The 22,119-nt window shown below is 39.6% G+C and overlaps 1 protein-coding gene across 3 annotated transcripts in view; it reads right to left on the minus strand.

Moving 5' to 3' along the window:
- prelid3b (PRELI domain containing 3) overlaps positions 1-13,651 on the minus strand; it is a 66,403-nt gene extending 52,752 nt beyond the window's left edge. For 2 of the 3 annotated variants that reach the window (XM_062997600.1, XM_062997599.1), the window contains exon 1: positions 13,551-13,608. Coding sequence is in view for 1 of the 3 variants with exons in the window: in XM_062997601.1 (XP_062853671.1) it covers positions 13,551-13,582 (32 nt within the window). In the remaining 2 variants the exon portion in view is untranslated. Of the gene's footprint in view, positions 1-13,550 lie in introns of all 3 variants that reach the window. The other variant, XM_062997601.1, reaches the window with a different exon arrangement.
- Positions 13,652-22,119: the final 8,468 nt, after the last annotated feature.

Below are 22,119 nucleotides of genomic sequence, written 5' to 3' on the forward strand. Positions count from 1 at the left end.
ATCTTGGTCTCATCAGACCACAGGGCATTCCAGTAATCCATGTTCTTGGACTGCTTGTCTTCAGCAAACTGTTTGCTGGCTTTCTTGTGCGTCAGCTTCCTTCTGGGATGACGACCATGCAGACCGAGTTGATGCAGTGTGCGGCGTATGGTCTGAGCACTGACAGGCTGACCTCCCATGTCTTCAACCTCTGCAGCAATGCTGGCAGCACTCATGTGTCTATTTTTTAAAGCCAACCTCTGGATATGACGCCGAACACGTGGACTCAACTTCTTTGGTCGACCCTGGCGAAGCCTGTTCCGAGTGGAACCTGTCCTGGAAAACCACAGTATGACCTTGGCCACCATGCTGTAGCTCAGTTTCAGGGTGTTAGCAATCTTCTTATAGCCCAGGCCATCTTTGTGGAGAGCAACAATTCTATTTCTCACATCCTCAGAGAGTTCTTTGCCATGAGGTGCCATGTTGAATATCCAGTGGCCAGTATGAGAGAATTGTACCCAAAACACCAAATTTAACAGCCCTGCTCCCCATTTACACCTGGGACCTTGACACATGACACCAGGGAGGGACAACGACACATTTGGGCACAATTTGGACATGTTCACTGTGGGGTGTACTCACTTATGTTGCCAGCTATTTAGACATTAATGGCTGTGTGTTGAGTTATTTTCAGAAGACAGTAAATCTACACTACTATACAAGCTGTACACTGACTACTCTAAGTTATATCCAAGTTTCATGTCTAGTGTTGTCCCATGAAAAGATATAATGAAATATTTGCAGAAATGTGAGGGGTGTACTCACTTTTGTGATACACTGTATATATATAAGTGTTTTCTTTATATTTTGTACAATTCAACATTAAAATGTCCCCAAAGAAGGTGCAGTGCAGTGGTGAGAAAATGAAAAAAAAATATCACTATTTGTTGTTGTATAATTACTCCTGCCAGTAGCTGTCACTGTGTATCAGACAGCAAGGACAGCGAGTGAGAGAGAAGAAGGAATTCGGCTCAGTAAAGTAGTCTTTCTTTCGTGCAATTACACCTACAAAATACAACACTATTGAAATAAAGAAGGAAATAATAGAGAAATATGAGAGTTATTGTTGTGTCTGGTAGATACATTTTATAAAAAAAAAAAAAAAAATGTATTATGGTGTATAGTACAGCACACGTTTTGTACAGTACTACTGTGTATTGTTTATTATAGTTTATTACAGCAATGTCTATTGTATAATTTAAGATTAAGGAAAAATATAGTTGTATTTATAACAAAAAAAGACCTTTTAAGACATTAGAAAGGTTAGGTAATGGGGGTGGGGGGGGGTTGGGAGGTCTGGCACGGATTAATTCTGTATACATTATTTCTTTTTTATATATATATACACATATACAGGTCCTTCTCAAAAAATTAGCATATTGTGATAAAGTTCATTATTTTCCATAATGTAATGATAAAAATTAAACTTTCATATATTTTAGACTCATTGCACACCAACTGAAATATTTCAGGTCTTTTATTGTTTTAATACTGATGATTTTGGCATACAGCTCATGAAAACCCAAAATTCCTATCTAAAAAAATTAGCATATTTCATCCGACCAATAAAAGAAAAGTGTTTTTAATACAAAAAAAGTCAACCTTCAAATAATTATGTTCAGTTATGCACTCAATACTTGGTCGGGAATCCTTTTGCAGAAATGACTGCTTCAATGCGGCGTGGCATGAAGGCAATCAGCCTGTGGCACTGCTGAGGTGTTATGGAGGCCCAGGATGCTTCGATAGCGGCCTTAAGCTCATCCAGAGTGTTGGGTCTTGTGTCTCTCAACTTTCTCTTCACAATATCCCACAGATTCTCTATGGGGTTCAGGTCAGGAGAGTTGGCAGGCCAATTGAGCACAGTAATACCATGGTCAGTAAACCATTCACCAGTGGTTTTGGCACTGTGAGCAGGTGCCAGGTCATGCTGAAAAATGAAATCTTCATCTCCATAAAGCTTTTCAGCAGATGGAAGCATGAAGTGCTCCAAAATCTCCTGATAGCTAGCTGCATTGACCCTGCCCTTGATAAAACACAGTGGACCAACACCAGCAGCTGACATGGCACCCCAGACCATCACTGACTGTGGGTACTTGACACTGGACTTCAGGCATTTTGGCATTTCCTTCTCCCCAGTCTTCCTCCAGACTCTGGCACCTTGATTTCCGAATGACATGCAAAATTTGCTTTAATCCGAAAACAGTACTTTGGACCACTGAGCAACAGTCCAGTGCTGCTGTTTTTGGTTCAAAAGTGGCTTGACCTGGGGAATGCGGCACCTGTATCCCATTTCCTGCACACGCCTGTGCACGGTGGCTCTGGATGTTTCTACTCCAGACTCAGTCCACTGCTTCCGCAGGTCCCCCAAGGTCTGGAATCGGCCCTTCTCCACAATCTTCCTCAGGGTCCGGTCACCTCTTCTCGTTGTGCAGCGTTTTCTGCCACACTTTTTCCTTCCCACAGACTTCCCACTGAGGTGCCTTGATACAGCACTTTGGGAACAGCCTATTCGTTCAGAAATTTCTTTCTGTGTCTTACCCTCTTGCTTGAGGGTGTCAATGATGGCCTTCTGGACAGCAGTCAGGTCGGCAGTCTTACCCATGATTGCAGTTTTGAGTAATGAACCAGGCTGGGAGTTTTTAAAAGCCTCAGGAATCTTTTGCAGGTGTTTAGAGTTAATTCGTTGATTCAGATGATTAGGTTAATAGCTCGTTTAGAGAACCTTTTCATGATATGCTAATTTTTTGAGATAGGAATTTTGGGTTTTCATGAGCTGTATGCCAAAATCATCAGTATTAAAACAATAAAAGACCTGAAATATTTCAGTTGGTGTGCAATGAATCTAAAATATATGAAAGTTTAATTTTTATCATTACATTATGGAAAATAATGAACTTTATCACAATATGCTAATTTTTTGAGAAGGACCTGTATACATATATATACAGTATATACAATCTCTATATCTATCCATCTCTCTCTATACATATATGTATGTATAGGCTCAGTGTATTAAATATCTGTATTTAATCTACCAAGTATGCAACACTACTTATCCTGTGGGTTATGCTGTGCACCAGAATTGATTTGTTTTCCATTTTGAAGTTTGAATTTTAAGTGAAGTGTGCAATTAAGCAAATGTTTTTAAGATTTATATTTGCACAACTTTGTGAGGAGCTTTGTGAGTTGCTGTCAAAATGTTGTTACTTTTCTTTTACACAGTTTTGTGAAACTACTGCTCTTTTCCAATAAATAAGATTTGATACCATTGATTTGATGTCATTTGGATTTTTTTGCAGTTGTAATATTAGTGACTTCTTAATTTAGAATATTTTGGGTATAAAACCAGTACAATAATAATAATAATACATTTAATTTGTAATGCACTTTACATTTGTGTACAAATCTCAAAGTGCCACAAGATAAAGACATCACTACAATTAATAAATAAATAAATAAATAAATAAAATAGCTACAATCACTACATAAATTAAAAATTATTCATAGGTTCTGCTAAAAAGAAAGGTTTTGAGTCTCTTCTTAAAAGTCCCAATCGGCTGTGGTGCCCTCAAATGGTCAGGGAGGGCATTCCAAAGGCGAGGGGCAGCAGAACAGAAGGCCCGATCACCCATGGTACTGAGCTTGGTTCTTGGGGGGAGAAGGCGATTTGAGTTGGTAGAGCGGAAGGATCGGAATGAGGTTTGAGTGGTGAGCAGTTCTTTCAAATAGGTGGGAGCATAACCATAAATACACTGGTGAGTGAGGAGGGAGACCTTGTATTCAATCCTAACAGAGATGGGAAGCCAGTGAAGAGAACGTAGAATCGGTGTGATATGCTCATATTTTCGCACTCTCATCAGGATCCTAGCGGCACTGTTCTGAATGCTTTGTAATCTATGAAGACTTTTGCTAGAAATCCCAATGAGAAGTGCATTGCAGTAATCCAGTCTGGAGGAGACAAAAGCATGCATCAGTTTTTCAGCATCTGATAGAGTGAGAGTGGGACGAAGTTTAGCAATATTTCTCAGATGATAAAAAGAGATCTTGCAGAGGTGTTTAATATGGGTATCGAAAGTGAGATGTGAGTCAAATCTTACACCAAGATTGGTGACTGATGAGGAAATGGGAATATTGTGACCAGAGAAAGTAAAGCTGTCTATGGAAGATGACTGAATCTGATGTGGGGTGCCAACCAAGATTGCTTCAGTTTTAGCACTGTTCAACTGGAGAAAATTGTGTTTCATCCATGACTGTATCTCCTCCAGACAGGCAGTAAGCAATGTCAGAGAAGATGATGAAAATGATGATGATGAAGAGGAGGGTGTGTTGATTTTCAAATACAGTTGTATGTCATCAGCGTAGCAATGGAATCAAATTCCATGGTGAGTAATGACATGACCAAGCGGGAGCATATACAGATTGAAAAGGATGGGGCCAAGAACTGACCCCTGTGGGACTCCGCAGGTCACAGTATGTGTCTGGGACCTTGCATTACCGAGGGAAACATACTCTGTTCTGTCACTGAGGTAGGATTGAAACCAGGAAAAGGCAGTGTCCGTGAGGCCAATGGCGTGATGTAGCCGATTTAGGAGTATTCCATGGTCCACTGTGTCAAATGCAGCTGATAAATCAAGAAGGATGAGCAAGGAAGGTGAGCCAGCATCAGCTGCCATTAATAGGTCACAATGTGCATATTTTGATGAGTGACAACAACTTTATATAATCATTGCAATAAACTTAAATAAGCAAGTTAGATCAGTTGTGCAATAGTTACTTTGACTTAAAAAGTTAAGTTACAGGTGCAGTACATTTTGAGTGTCAAGTACTTATGGTTTGTCTGTTGAACTTAAAGACATAAGTTTGTTCGACTCAACAGTATTACACATTACTAAAAAAAACTGAGTTTCGAAAACTTAATTCATTTGAGGCAACGAATTACCTCAAATTATTTTAAACTTATTAGGGTTTACAGTGTGCAGCAGAGTCAGAAGCCGATTGTAGAGAGCTTTTTAAAGAAAAGCTAAAAGTTTTCCAAAAAAAATATCATCAAACGTTTGGGAATACTTAAATCTGGCACAAAACAAAAATGTGGTTTGTACACACTGCTTTGATGGTACCACAGCAGCACTAGCGCGATGTTGTACGTCTACATTGTTTCAACTTCTTAATCACGGAAATCCTAGAGTACTGTATTCCTTAGCGAGTTCAGTTAGGGCTCATATTTAATTCTACAGTATATTGTTTCATTAAGTTTCTTAAATCGCGGAGATCTTGGAATACCGTATTTCTTAGCGAGTTCAGTTAGAGCGCATTCACACACGATGAATCAAAGCACAAAAAGCTTCTCATGTGAATTAACAATTACCCCTTTGTTTACATCACTGACAATTTTAGGTCAGTTTTAAATTAATGTGTAGGTTACAATCTGGGTTCATTCTGCTGTATGTTGGACTTAATGAGACGTGCCCACCTCTATTTTATTTCTGCTGTAAGTTTAAGCACTTTGCTTTGTGTACAGAATGCATTAAAAACATGTTGCACTTTGTTTAATATGGAGCACTTAAGAATGTGATAATAAGGACATAAACCCTGTTTGCATTTAGTTTTGTGACATATTATTATGCCATAAAGTTGTTAAAATAAAAGTGTAATGATTCTGAATTAAATTTTTTTGAAGGAAAATTAATTGTTAGATTATGCGACTAATCGATAAAAGTCTATAGATTAATCGATAGAAAAATAGTCATTATTGGCAGCCCTACATACTAGTATGCAATAAAGTACTGTATAGATTAGTATAGAATAGTGCTGTCAAAATTAACGCATTAATTATTGTGATTAAATTGAAGTCTTTAACGCGTTAAAAAAAATTAACGCAATTAACGCAGCTGGGTGTTTACTTCGGACCATCGCGGCTAACAATGGATTAAAATTGTGTTTTAGACGGGAAGTTTTACATTAAAAAGTTGCCTGGTACATGAATTGTTTTCCCTTCTGCTCTTCCCTCTCTCTTCCGCCCTGTGTGCGTCTCTTTTCTCTGCGCGTGTATGTGTCCGCGCGCTCTCTGTATGTGTACGCTCTCTCAGCCCGTGTTTTATGTGCGTGCGCGCGTGACCTGTATTTTCTGTATGTATGTGCTCACTCTCGCTTTACCCAAGTTCTCTCTCTCTCTGTGTGTGTGTGTGTGTTAGGGCTAGGTATGCACCGATCCAACTTTTTCAGTTCCGATACCGATCCGATACATATACAGTAATCCCTCCTCGATCGTGGGGGTTGCGTTCCAGAACCCTCCGCTAAAGGTGAAAATCCGCAAAGTAAAAACCATGTGTTTATATGGTTATTTTTATAACCCGATTCCATCGGCTTTAGCATCGTCATTAAAACCAATGGATTGAGGTAGCACAGCATGCTAACGTCAATATAACATTTCCCTTCATGTAACGATAACGGTTACATTTCCTGACAAGCCCGAACTTGCAAATAAAAACACTCGGTACAAGTTAAAAATCAGTAATATTTTATTTACGTTTGAAAAGAACTCCATTTGTTTGTCCGCACCGTCAGCCATGTTTGAACAGCCTCCTTATCGGGAGCGCGCACAGGATGACGTAAAATGCATCTATGTAGAGAGAGAGATAGCTTTTCGAACACACCCCCCTTGTCCGCAGAACTTTATCAAGTTCTCTCTCTCTCCCTCCTGTTCGTGTGCACCCTGTCTGTGCACGCCCTTACGCATCTTGACCAATCACGTGCGGCTTTAACAGAAAAAAAACGAATCGGCTCCCAACCAGGAGCAGAATCCCATCGTTCACTTTAAAGAGCCGGCTGTTAGAGCCGGATCGTTCGCGACCGACCCATCACTAGCAGAAATCCGCGGTTTATATTTAGACATGCTTGCAAATAAAATCCGCGATAGAGTGAAGTCGAAAAGTCGAAGCGCGATATAGCAAGGGATTACTGTACTTTGCATATCGGTCGATACCCGATACCGATCCGATACCATTGTTGAATTAATAAACCGTATACTTTATCATGTAGGAAAGACTTAAGGCATCAGGATTGACTTAAACATCACTAAGTTTGCAAAACAAAATATAATTAACACAGATATAAATGTACTGAACTGCTATTTATTTGTCAATAAAATAATAAACAATTGTGCAGGACCTTGGCACAGCATTCAAATTCAAAATAAAAAAGGCAAACTTCTTAAAATATTTAAAAATAAATTAAATGTATCAGCTGAAACTGAAGTAGTTACACAAACAGTAATCAATCTTATTTTTTAAATATGTAGTGTAAACAGTAATTCAAAATCTAGCAGCGCAAGAAGAACCTGAGAATAAACGAATACCTTGGTACAATACAATCAGTAATCAAACACTGTAAACAAGCAAACATCTAGTGCAATTCAATATAATGGGTGTGTTGGAGAAGCTAGCGATCTCTCTACATAAACGCATTTTACGTCATCCTGTGCGCGATCCCGAGAAGGAGGCTGTTCGAAATCTTCTCTCTTTCTCTCACAGAAAAATAAACATGGCTGACGGGGCGGAGAAACGAATGGAGTTATTATCAAACGTAAATAAAATATTCCTGATTTTTAACCTGTATAAACTTGTACCGAGTGTTTTTATTTGCAAGTTCGGGCTTGTCAGGAAATGTAACCGTTATCGGTACCTGAAGGGAGGTGTTATATTGACGTTAGCGTGCTGTGCTACCTCAATTCATTGGTTTTAATGGCAAGATGCTAAACCCGATGGAATCGCTGTCTAAGTAGCGCGCTCGAATAATATTGACTTATTAGAATCCTCTCTACTGAGGCAGCGTATCGGCCCCATGAATCGGCCTAATTATCCGATACCCGATCTATCTCATTTTGGTAATATCGGCACCGATATCCGATCTTAATATCGTATCGGTGCATCCCTAGTTAGTGCTGGGCGATATATCGATATTTTAAAAACATCGATATATTTACATACGCGATATAAGATAAGACAATATCGCATATATCGATATAGATGTTGCGTTCCAATTAGATCCGACAGTTCGTCTTTCTCTTCTCCCAGTTTGTCTCTGCACATGTTCACCTTGCCCCGCCTCTCTCCCTCACTGAACACAACTCGCCCCTCCCCACCGCTTCACCAGTAATAAGTCCTGCAGGCTGCGAGAACATGGCGACAGATGAAGTGACGGGTATCGAAGAGGAGCTAGTTAGTAAAAAAAAAAAAACAATGGCTCAATTATTTGGAGATGGTTTGGTTTTAAGGTGTCGGATGAGCAGCAGGATAATGTATTCTGTAGAGAATGCCGAAAATCAGTTATGACAAAAGCTTTGAGCACTACTAATCTTTTCCACCACTTACAACAGCGCCATAAAGTGCAGTACGAAGAGTGTGTAAAACTGCGTGCTGCAGCCCAGATCGTGAAGCTTTCCCAGCCTCCTGCACCGAAACAAACCACGTTACTAAATTCGTATACCCGTGTTGTGCCTTATGAGAAAAAAAAGTGAGAAGTGGTGTGACATTACTAAAGCAGTGGCATATCGTATCGCCAAAGACATGGTCCCGATGTCAATTGTGGAACAAGAGGGCTTTATACAACTGCTAAAAACCCTTGACCGAAGATACCAGTTACCTAGTCGGAATTACTTAGCGAAAGAAGTACTGCCAAAAATGTATACTGACTTTAGAGAGAGTCTCGCCGCCCGTCTCACCAAAGTGTCTCACTTCGCACTGACCACTGATATGTGGTCCAGCAGGACCTGCGAGCCATACATGAGTGTGACTATACATTTTATAGACGACTGGGAACTGAAAAGTGCCTGTCTCCAGACCAGCTACTTTCCCCAAGACCACACCGGGGAGCATATTGCTGACACCCTGCAGGATGCCCTCACAAGTTGGAAGCTCAACCCGGCGGGACTGGTTGCGATAACTACTGACAACGGGGCTAATGTCGTTAAGGCGGTGCAACTGAACAAGTGGCTGAGGATGCAATGTTTTGGTCACAGACTTCATCTGGCAATTGGTAAGTGCAATACTGAATCATTTGCTTTGAAATAAGAAAAATGATATGCCAGGGTGAATGGATGTATGGTTACTGTTAAGTAAAAAATTTATGGAATCACTTACAGAGCTAAATATGTCTACTGACCACAGGATAATCTTTCTTCTTAAGTGATACATCTACCACTTATGAAACTGAAACGTAGTTAGATAAACTCAGCCATACTGGAGTGTGTCTGTGCTTATTATGAGTGCGGGAAAAAGTTTATTCTTAGATGCATCACGAAGCAGACATAGACAATAAGGAATCTATTCACAAAATTCAGAATTCGTAAAAAAGGCGGAACACAGAAACGCGGCAGTGTAGCACCCGGACAGTATATGGTGCGCACATAACAAAGAAAACAGACATGCGCGAAATTCTAGCGGCACCCTCTGAATTAAAAGCTATCGTATGGAAACACTTTGGCTTCTATGAAGTTGAAGGGAAAGGGGACCTGGACAAGACGCACACTGTATGCAAGTTGTGTCAAACTATTATTATGTATTTAGTTATTCAGAATATGCTGAAGTTCACAAGCATTATTTTTGTATAAGCGCTGCTGATGGAGTTCTCTATTTTTTAAAAACTGTGGTACAGTTTCAGATTTTTTTGTCTGAAGGTCCATTGCACAAATGAGGAAGATTTTGGTTAGAAGTATATTTTAATTGCTGAAATCTTTATTAATTTTATTATTAATCAATGTTCTTTGCATTGTTGGTATATATACTGGCAAATGTAACTTCCAGTTGACTTGCCACATTTCTTCAATTTGATTTATTAATAAAAAAAATATTGGAAGTAAAATCATTATGGATCATTACAAATACTTTGCTTAAAAGGTACCAATTAGTTTACACAGTAAGAAAAAAAAAATCTGTATAGAAAAAAAGATGCATCAATAATCGTTTTATCATTGCATTGCAATTCTCTAAATCGTAATTGAATCGTGATATTAGATTATATTAGACTGTTATTTGTCTTTGCATGATTTGCCTCTATATAAAAATTAAAGTGATTTTAAAAATTATTTTGTGTTACAGGACAAGCTATTGATGATGCCCGCGTCACCCGGGCCACTTCTCTGTGTAAGAAAGTTGTCAGCAGCTTCTCCTACAGCTGGAAAAAGAGAAGAGAACTGGCTGAAGTGCAAATACAGCTGGGTCTTCCAAGTCACCAGCTCATTACAGAGACAACCACTCGCTGGGGATCAAGGCTGCTAGAGAGGGTTCTGGAGCAGGAAAGAGCAATATCTAAAGTCCTCTCTGTCAATGTGAAAACCAGGCCTCTTGTCCCTACCTGGCAGGACATAGAGGTCCTGGAGGCAGTTCAGAAAGCTCTGAAACCACTTCAGGACTTCACTGATGCTCTTTCAGGAGAAAAGTATGTGACCCTGTCGTATGTCAGACCTGTGCTACACCTGTTTAACACTAGTCTCCTGGCACCTGGAGAGGAGGATAGTGAGCTGTGTAAATCCATCAAGACCAGCATTGTGGATTACCTCAAAAATAAATATGCAGACCCAGCCACCAGTGACTTGTTGGACATTGCTTCTTTTGTGGATCCACAGTTCAGGGCCAAATACATTCAGACAGAGTGAGAAAATAGATTCACTAAAACATAAAATCATCTTGGAAGCTGAGTCTCTGCTCGGCTATCAGGACAGATGTTTTTCTGAGCTGTCTGACCCAGCTGCACCTGAGTCTGCAGACCAAGAAGAAGCAGCAGTGGCACACAAAGCTAAAAAGAAGAGATCACTGGCAAGCTTTTTCCAGACCAGCACAGCGCCCAGCAGCACCACTTTAACACAAAGGGAAGCAATAGAAAATGAACTTTCTAACTACCTTTTGTCAGCTTGTGTGGAGAGTGATGCCGACCCTCTCAAATGGTGGAAAAAACATGAAATTGCCTATCCAGCACTGAGCCACCTGGCCAAGAAATACCTGTGTGTGCCAGCCACCAGCTCCCCTTCTGAAAGGGTTTTCAGTTGCAGGGGGAACATTGTAACCTGCCACAGGGCATCCTTGAAGCCTGACACTGTTGACAGACTAGTTTTCCTTGCACAAAATCTGTAAGTTGTACAATAGTTTGCCTGGCCTGTTTTTGTGTTCTTATTATATCTTTATTGTTACTTGAGATTTGCACAAAAAATGCACTGACTGAAGGATTTGATTTTGTTCATTTAATTCAATCTGAATACAACTTTTTAAAGAGCATGTCAGCCTTTTGTTATTTTTGCTCTGTATCTTTTCTGTTTACATTTTAATTGCACAGCTGGGAGTCTCTTTTTTTTATTGCAGGAAAAGAACATTATTTTATTTGTGTATTTTTTAATTTATTCCAATAGTTTATTATTGACATTGTTAATAAAAGTGCATGTATAAAACCTGTAGCTTTGTCTCAGAAGTGTATTTTTGTTATTACCTTATGGGATAAAAAAAATATCGAGATATATATCGTATATCGCCATTCAGCTAAAAAATATCGAGATATTATTTTTGATCCATATCGCCCAGCCCTAGTGTGTGTGTGTTTAATCATTCTTTACATGTATTTTGTGTGTGTGTTCCTGCTCTCTGTCTACTTATGGGATTCGAAAGTCTTCCTCATAAGTCTACTTGCATGTCTGTTTTCTCCCTTTGTGATTATCTTGCTCACTCTTCCCTGGATCATCTATGTGTATGCAGGCATTTGTACATACGGACAGGAAAGGAGTGAGTGTAATTAATAACAATTTACTAACATGTTTAAAACATCCTGTGCTTTCTATTTAATTTTCAATATGTCTGCTATTTAGTGGTGTTGCCAGCCTTATGCCACTTGTTTAGAGTTATGTAGCCCTCAGACAATTATCCAGTCTATTTAGTGAGGTTCAAGCCTGTATAACGGCCTCAAAAGAAGAGGAGGATGTCTGGCTTCTTGTTGGGTTCTTCTGATACAGATACTACTAAGTGGAAGAGTCAATAGAACAATGTCTGAACCACTATAAAGCAGAGCCCAAAATGGATATGGAGGGGTGTCCACTACAGTGGTGGTCAACAAGAGAAGGAGCAAAAGCAAGGCTGGCACCCATTGCACACAAATATCTGTCAACCCCTGCAACCACAGAAGAATCTGCGTTTAAAATTAAAAAGATACAATTAAACAAAAGTATTTGAATATAGATATTATTCCATTGAGTTTATTTTACAATTAAATGTACATCATTAAAAGCTTCAGTATTAAGGAAAAATGTGATTAATCGCGATTAATTACAGCAAATTGTACGATTAATTAGTGAATTGTTTTTTTAATCGATCGACAGCCCTAGTATAGAAACATGGTAACCCATGGACAAGAGTGCAACATAGTTTCACACTTTTTGACGTCATCAGTTTTAAAGGTGATGGACTATCAATTTAAAGCTGATGGAGAACCCACCAGTTCCAGCAAGCTCCACCACCCCGAAACAGCCTGCCCGACCTTAACTGGAGTGGCATCTGCCCTGATGCCTTGCCGACTATCAAATGTAGTGCCATAATGTTATATGCTAAACTGATTCTTGTGTGGTTGCTTTGTGTGTTGAGTCTACCGGGACGGTTAGCCCTTGGGAAGGGGTCTATGTGGCGACCGGTAGGCTTGCCAGCATAGTAGAGCAGAGGGCATTTTTCCCTGCATGCCATCGGCCAGTGTTGCCACTCTTTGAGATTTTTCTCAAGATCTTGGGATTTAGGGGAATAATAATTGTGAGAATACGATACATAAATCTTCACAATTTTGTCATTTTCAGTTACTTCGGATTTTAATTACAATATTGGGATTTTTGTGTCAAGATCTTGGGAATTCTTAAAATGGCAACACTGTCATCGGCTGTGAGAGTACAAGATCCCATGATGCCGTGCGCTCACAGCCAAAGCATTTTTATATTAAATGTGGGTTTTGTGGTAAAGACAATTCTGGATGTCCCTAACCTAACTTTGCCTAATCTGCTGGCAAAATTCTATGTTTACAGGCCTTGCCATATAACTCAGACTTTTAGAATTTATATGATAAAACAAATGAGCTAAGCCTAATAAGCAAATAATATAACAAGTATATAGGCAACGCGCGAAAACACTCTACAAATATTCCGACAAGTTTACCTTGTTAGTCCTATAAGCTTACTACGTTAGCGTTCTTCAGCTAACGTAACGTCCCACGTCACTGGCCACAAGGGTAAAAGCCAAGGTCAAACATAAAGTTCTCAAATAGCCATTAAACAAATGTAGACATTTCCCAAAACCTACCATCTATACTTGCATTACGCTAAGGTAAATATAAATAAGAAATCCTCAAAACCGTTTAGTTCTTTGGTTTAACGTAATCCGGCTAGCGGGCTCAAAGCTATTTCTTATAGCACCTAAGTTAGTCGTGATACACCCAAAGCCAAGCCATTAGGTAGATCTAAATATTTACCGAAACTCTTACGATTTAACACTTACTTGAAAACATGCTCTGACGCCCAGATCTTCATGATTCGTGCTTATAGCACATGCCGGTGAAAACTTCACTGGAGAATTTTGCTCTTACAACACGTTCTTAGGCAACGCCTACCTTTACGTAACACCTAAGTCTGCGTTGTTGCCAGGTTGGTCTAAAACGGCAAGCCCTTTTGAAATTAAATCGTGCGACCAGACTTTTAGATATCTGAAATTTATTTGTGACTACACATGTTACTGAATTAAGTATTTTTTGTTATATTTTGACCAGGCTATACCAATTTTTGACTAGTGTGAATGACATCAAATTTACCACTGAGCTGTATGGGAACTCCAGTTCAAGATGTCTCCAGGTCAAGATATCTGCTAATATTTTTAAATTTTCAAAAACTATGATAAGACTAGTGCAAATTAAATTGTTGAAATCTAGAATATAAGTAATGACTAGGCAAAACTAAGTTAGGGACATTCAAAATTGTATTTTCGACTAGTCAAAAGTCCTTGTCCATTTATTGTGTTTTATCCTGGTCGCCACTTCATCACAGTGCTGACACACACACACACACACACACACACACACACACACACACACACACTTGAGCACCCAGAGGAAACCCACGCAGGCGCGGGGAGAACATACAAATTCCACACAGAAAATACCCATATCGATTCACTTGGGAATGACAAGTCAGATGTATTGGTGTGGAAAGAAAAAGGACAAAAGATGAAAAGTAAAGTTTCCTCATGTTCATTATTGTGTCCGTGTTCTAATTTAAATGTTGTCAGGCGAACTGTTGGAAAGCTCAGTATCTTTCATAATATTTACAGATCCCTGTGTTAGCGTTTTATTAATATATGCTGTCATTAAGTGAATACACAACTGTGAGTACCTTTTATTTTGACATGCTGGAAGAGAAGAAAAATAAGCAGTACTTCCGCTGCGACAGTTCCGATTCGAGGAAACTGATGGTGTACGTGTGTTCTTTCCTATTATATATATATAGTGCCATCAGAAAGTATTCACACCCCTTAACTTTTTCCACATTTTGTTACGTTACAGACATATTTGAAAACCGATTTGAGTATAGTTTCCTTTTAAAAAAATCTACATGAAATAGCCCATAATGACAAAGTGAAAACTGTTTTCAGACATTTTTGTAAATTTATTAAAACATTTAAACATAATAGGTAAAAAAGTATTCACACCCATGGCTTAATATTTTTTGAAGCACCTTCCCTTTGGCAGCAATCACAGCCTCAAGTCTTCTTGGGTATGTCTGTAGAAGCTTGGCACACCTGTTTTTGGGCATTTTCTCCCATTCTTCTCTGCAGATCCTCTCAAGCTCTGTCAGGTTGGATGGGCAGAGTCTGTAGACAGCCATTTTTAGGTCTTTCCAGAGGTGTTCAATTGGATTCAAGTCTGGGCTCTGGCCGGGCCACTCAAGGACATTCACAGACTGCTCCTGAAGCTACTCCTTTGTTATCTTGGCTGTGTGCTTTGGGTCATTGTCGTGTTGGAAGATGAATCGTCGCCCTAGTCTGAGTTCCAGAGCACTCTGGAGCAGGTTTTCTTGAAGAATCTCTCTATATTTGGCTGCTGTCATCTTACCCTCTATGCTACCACCACCATGCTTGACAGTAGGGATGGTGTTAGCCAGGCGATGAGCAGTGCCTGTTTTTCTCCAGACATGACGCTTGTAGTTCAGGCCAAAAAGTTCTATTTTGGTTTCATCAGACCAGAGAATTTTGATTCCTCTGGTCTGAGAATCCTTAAGCGGGCTGCCATGTGCCTTTTAGTGAGGAGTGGCTTCCTTCTGGCCACTCTACCATAAAGGCCTGATTGGTGGAGTGTGTTAGCAATGGTTGACCTACTGGATGGTTGTCCTATCTCCACAAGGGAGCACTGGAACTCTGCCTTAGTGACCATTGGGTTCTTGGTCACCTCTCTGACCAAGGCCCTAGGGAGGGTTCTGGTGGTTCCAAACTTCTTCCATTTCCGAATAATGGAGACCACAGTGCTTTTTGGGACCTTCAATGCTGCCGAAATTTTTTTGTATCCTTTCCCAGATTTGTGCCTTGATACAATCCGGTCTCGGAGGTCTAAAGACAATTCCTTTGACTTTATTGCTTGGTTTCTGCTCTGATATGCACTGTCAACTGTGAGACCGTTTATAGACAAGTGTGTGCCATTCCAAATTATGTTCAATCAACTGAATTTACCACAGGTGGTCTCCAATCAAGTTGTAGAAGCATATTAAGAATGATCAGTGTAAACTGGATGCACGTGAGCTCAATTTTGAGCGTCATAGCAAAGGGTGTGAATACTTATGTACCTATTATGTTTAAATGTTTAAATTTTTAAAAGATTTACAAAAATGTCTGAAAACATGTTTTCACTTTGTCATTATGGGCTATTTCATGTAGATTTTTTAAAAGAAAACTATACTCAAATCAGATTTCGAATATGTCTGTAACGTAACAAAATGTGGAAAAAGTGAAGGGGTGTGAATACTTTCTGATGGCACTGTATATATAATTGTTGTGACATTGCAGAAGCTTGTGGAAACGATGCCACAGCGAATGCGTGCTGTAATGAAAGCTAAAAGCGGTCCAACGAAATATTAGAGTGTGTGACTTTTTTTGGCCAGGCAATGTACAGTATATTAAGTAATATGTATATTAATATGTATATTAAGTAGTGAAAAAATAACACTACTTAATATAACACTACTTAACCAAACTTTGACTGCGATATACAGTATATACTGTATATATATATATATATATATATATATACAGTGTATCACAAAAGTGAGTACACCCCTCACATTTCTGCAGATATTTAAGTATATCTTTTCATGGGACAACACTGACAAAATGACACTTTGACACAATGAAAAGTAGTCTGTGTGCAGCTTATATAACAGTGTAAATTTATTCTTCCCTCAAAATAACTCAATATACAGCCATTAATGTGTAAACCACTGGCAACAAAAGTGAGTACACCCCTTAGTGAAAGTTCCTGAAGTGTCAATATTTTGTGTGGCCACCATTATTTCCCAGAACTGCCTTAACTCTCCTGGGCATGGAGTTTACCAGAGCTTCACAGGTTGCCACTGGAATGCTTTTCCACTCCTCCATGACGACATCACGGAGCTGGCGGATATTCGAGACTTTGCGCTCCTCCACCTTCCGCTTGAGGATGCCCCAAAGATGTTCTATTGGGTTTAGGTCTGGAGACATGCTTGGCCAGTCCATCACCTTTACCCTCAGCCTCTTCAATAAAGCAGTGGTCGTCTTAGAGGTGTGTTTGGGGTCATTATCATGCTGGAACACTGCCCTGCGACCCAGTTTCTGGAGGGAGGGGATCATGCTCTGCTTCAGTATTTCACAGTACATATTGGAGTTCATGTGTCCCTCAATGAAATGTAACTCCCCAACACCTGCTGCACTCATGCAGCCCCAGACCATGGCATTCCCACCACCATGCTTGACTGTAGGCATGACACACTTATCTTTGTACTCCTCACCTGATTGCCGCCACACATGCTTGAGACCATCTGAACCAAACAAATTAATCTTGGTCTCATCAGACCATAGGACATGGTTCCAGTAATCCATGTCCTTTGTTGACATGTCTTCAGCAAACTGTTTGCGGGCTTTCTTGTGTAGAGACTTCAGGAGAGGCTTCCTTCTGGGGTGACAGCCATGCAGACCAATTTGATGTAGTGTGCGGCATATGGTCTGAGCACTGACAGGCTGACCCCCCACCTTTTCAATCTCTGCAGCAATGCTGACAGCACTCCTGCGCCTATCTTTCAAAGACAGCAGTTGGATGTGACGCTGAGCACGTGCACTCAGCTTCTTTGGACGACCAACGCGAGGTCTGTTCTGAGTGGACCCTGCTCTTTTAAAACGCTGGATGATCTTGGCCACTGTGCTGCAGCTCAGTTTCAGGGTGTTGGCAATCTTCTTGTAGCCTTGGCCATCTTCATGTAGCGCAACAATTCGTCTTTTAAGATCCTCAGAGAGTTCTTTGCCATGAGGTGCCATGTTGGAACTTTCAGTGACCAGTATGAGAGAGTGTGAGAGCTGTACTACTAAATTGAACACACCTGCTCCCTATGCACACCTGAGACCTAGTAACACTAACAAATCACATGACATTTTAGAGGGAAAATGACAGGCAGTGCTCAATTTGGACATTTAGGGGTGTAGTCTCTTAGGGGTGTACTCACTTTTGTTGCCGGTGGTTTAGACATTAATGGCTGTATATTGAGTTATTTTGAGGGAAGAATAAATTTACACTGTTATATAAGCTGCAAACAGACTACTTTTCATTGTGTCAAAGTGTCATTTTGTCAGTGTTGTCCCATGAAAAGATATACTTAAATATCTGCAGAAATGTGAGGGGTGTACTCACTTTTGTGATACACTGTATATATACAGTGTATCACAAAAGTGAGTACACCCCTCACATTTCTGCAAATATTTCATTATATCTTTTCATGGGACAACACTATAGACATGAAACTTGGATATAACTTAGAGTAGTCAGTGTACAACTTGTATAGCAGTGTAGATTTACTGTCTTCTGAAAATAACTCAACACACAGCCATTAATGTCTAAATAGCTGGCAACATAAGTGAGTACACCCCACAGTGAACATGTCCAAATTGTGCCCAAATGTGTCGTTGTCCCTCCCTGGTGTCATGTGTCAAGGTCCCAGGTGTAAATGGGGAGCAGGGCTGTTAAATTTGGTGTTTTGGGTACAATTCTCTCATACTGGCCACTGGATATTCAACATGGCACCTCATGGCAAAGAACTCTCTGAGGATGTGAGAAATAGAATTGTTGCTCTCCACAAAGATGGCCTGGGCTATAAGAAGATTGCTAACACCCTGAAACTGAGCTACAGCATGGTGGCCAAGGTCATACAGCGGTTTTCCAGGACAGGTTCCACTCAGAACAGGCTTCGCCAGGGTCGACCAAAGAAGTTGAGTCCACGTGTTCGGCGTCATATCCAGAGGTTGGCTTTAAAAAATAGACACATGAGTGCTGCCAGCATTGCTGCAGAGGTTGAAGACGTGGGAGGTCAGCCTGTCAGTGCTCAGACCATACGCCGCACACTGCATCAACTCGGTCTGCATGGTCGTCATCCCAGAAGGAAGCTGACGCACAAGAAAGCCCGCAAACAGTTTGCTGAAGACAAGCAGTCCAAGAACATGGATTACTGGAATGCCCTGTGGTCTGACGAGACCAAGATAAACTTGTTTGGCTCAGATGGTGTCCAGCATGTGTGGCGGCGCCCTGGTGAGAAGTACCAAGACAACTGTATCTTGCCTACAGTCAAGCATGGTGGTGGTAGCATCATGGTCTTGGGCTGCATGAGTGTTGCTGGCACTGGGGAGCTGCAGTTCATTGAGGGAAACATGAATTCCAACATGTACTGTGACATTCTGAAACAGAGCATGATCCCCTCCCTTCGAAAACTGGGCCTCATGGCAGTTTTCCAACAGGATAACGACCCCAAACACATCCTCCAAGATGACAACTGCCTTGCTGAGGAAGCTGAAGGTAAAGGTGATGGACTAAACCCAATTGAGCACCTGTGGCGCATCCTCAAGTGGAAGGTGGAGGAGTTCAAGGTGTCTAACATCCACCAGCTCCGTGATGTCATCATGGAGGAGTGGAAGAGGATTCCAGTAGCAACCTGTGCAGCTCTGGTGAATTCCATGCCCAGGAGGGTTAAGGCAGTGCTGGATAATAATGGTGGTCACACAAAATATTGACACTTTGGGCACAATTTGGACATGTTCACTGTGGGGTGTACTCACTTATGTTGCCAGCCATTTAGACATTAATGGCTGTGTGTTGAGTTATTTTCAGAAGACAGTAAATCTACACTGCTATACAAGTTGTACACTGACTACTCTAAGTTATATCCAAGTTTCATGTCTATAGTGTTGTCCCATGAAAAGATATAATGAAATATTTGCAGAAATGTGAGGGGTGTACTCACTTTTGTGATACACTGTATATATATACTGTATATATATGGGTCAAAGACGAGCCGTAACTTTTTAGTGTCCCCACTTGATAAATAATATACAATTATATTAATATAAGTGGATATACCTTCAATCAACTCCATTTGTACATCTTTACTGAAACCTTAAGTAATTTTTACGGAAAATGTATGATTTTTGAAAAAAATAACCCTTGAAACCCCCAAAATGTCATTCGGTGCAACGGTCCCCCTACCTCTTTAAGTAATAAAACATTAAGAAAAAACTAAGTAATCTTAAGTAAAACTTAAAATTTACTGCTTTGGCATAATTGTACAAATGTCATGTGTGACATATTAAATAATATTCAATCAGATGTGTTTTTTAATATTAATAATATTCAGGATACTTTCAGTCCCCATTTTCCCAATCTTCAGTTGTCATTCAGTACAACGTTAATAAAAAGCCTTATTTTAATATGCAATCAAGCTACTGCAGTCATGTGACCAATTATAACAACAAAAGAAGACTCCTGGGGACCCTTCAGCACACACACACAAGGTCAATGCATTTTAACATTATTTGATAAAAATGTCTTTTTACTGACACAGTACATTAAAGAACAAAACTGAGTGTCATTCAGTACAACACAGAAAACGTAATATTACGGTTATTCTTGTAAACAAACAAGGTTATTAACATTTAAATGTGAATATGTGTAGAAATGTGTTTGAGCTAAGGTCAATGTTAGCTTTTGCTAACCACTGGGATAACTGTAAAATGTGCTAAAGTAAAATTTCTGTCATTCAGTACAACAACAGTCATTCAGTGCAACAGAATTTCGCTGTTGCACTAAATTGACAATGACATTGTTATACTGACTTTATAATGTTTTAAAATTATTCTTAAATATTAAAACCACTTTTTTCCATTCTAGTCTTCCTTAATAAGAGCAGTAATTACAATGAATATTAATAATTATGTTTTTGATGAAGTGGTCCCTGAGGTTTTGTTATTGTCAAGTACGATGACCTTTCGTTGGGCAGGTACTGCTGTCTGTAGGAGATGAGGTGCAAGTTAGCTGCATGCTACAAAATTGAAACAGAAATTCCTCTGTGTGGCCAAATCCACCTGATGAAATCTACTACCTTAAGTCTGATGTCAAAATCATAATCGCAGAACCAAAGCCATGTACAGCAAGAACCTCAAGGTTAACAACAAAAGACTGGAAAACATTTGTTCAGTTCATGAAATAAAATGCGACTTCAAATGGTTTTCACGGCTGAATGAATTTAGATTTACTGCAGCAACTTTTTCACGTGTTATGACACAAATTCCACACTTCCACACTGTTCTGGTGCCTTACAAGTTGTTATGATGGCTTCATTAGCTATGTTTTTCATTGCCTTACTTTTTTCATGATGTAGTAATATTATAACACATACTTGCCACTGGTGTGGCATATTTTCATTCTACTACTGCTACTTTAATCAATAAAGAACTTAAAAACAAATTAAGTCATGAATATTCTGATGTAACAGGATAATTTGGAGTATGTCATTCAGTGCAACATAAAATCATCATACAGTGCAAACAAAAACATTTGCTTAAAATAACTGTAATAAGTAATTATTATATATTTTTTTCATGTGAATGCAAGAGAATCCAGGCCTGCTTCATAGAAAACAGAGTTTGATTAGGTTTCAAATAGAATAGAATGTGTAGCAAAAACATCTTTTATACAAATAAATAAAATCCCAAGACGCATTAGAGTACAAACAATGCACAGAAAATTCAAAACAGAGTAAGTACAGTTTCTTCTGAGGTTTTAAATCTTTTGTAAGAGATATACTAAACTTATAAATTTGAAATGGCTAAGATTGTTCCTTGTGTGTGTATTTTGTCATAAATTAGTCATTGCACTGAATGACATTTTTGTGCCCTTGTTGTGTGTCAACAACACTAAAATGATCAAATAAGCAAAATGCTGAGAAAAAAAATACATATTTACATAGGTGACACATTTGTGCACAATATTATATGAAAAAATTATACAATTTAACCATTTAATTTTTTTGGTACTTGGAACACCCTATTCGTCTTTCACCCATATACAGTGTATCACAAAAGTGAGTACACCCCTCACATTTCTGCAAATATTTCATTATATCTTTTCATGGGACAACACTATAGACATGAAACTTGGATATAACTTAGAGTAGTCAGTGTACAACTTGTATGGCAGTGTAGATTTACTGTCTTCTGAAAATAACTCAACACACAGCCATTAATGTCTAAATTGCTGGCAACATAAGTGAGTACACCCCACAGTGAACATGTCCAAATTGTGCCCAAATGTGTCGTTGTCCCTCCCTGGTGTCATGTGTCAAGGTCCCAGGTGTAAATGGGGAGCAGGGCTGTTAAATTTGGTGTTTTGGGTACAATTCTCTCATACTGGCCACTGGATATTCAACATGGCACCTCATGGCAAAGAACTCTCTGAGGATGTGAGAAATAGAATTGTTGCTCTCCACAAAGATGGCCTGGGCTATAAGAAGATTGC

Source organism: Trichomycterus rosablanca, chromosome 6, assembly GCF_030014385.1.
Source record: "Trichomycterus rosablanca isolate fTriRos1 chromosome 6, fTriRos1.hap1, whole genome shotgun sequence".
NCBI lineage: Eukaryota > Metazoa > Chordata > Actinopteri > Siluriformes > Trichomycteridae > Trichomycterus > Trichomycterus rosablanca.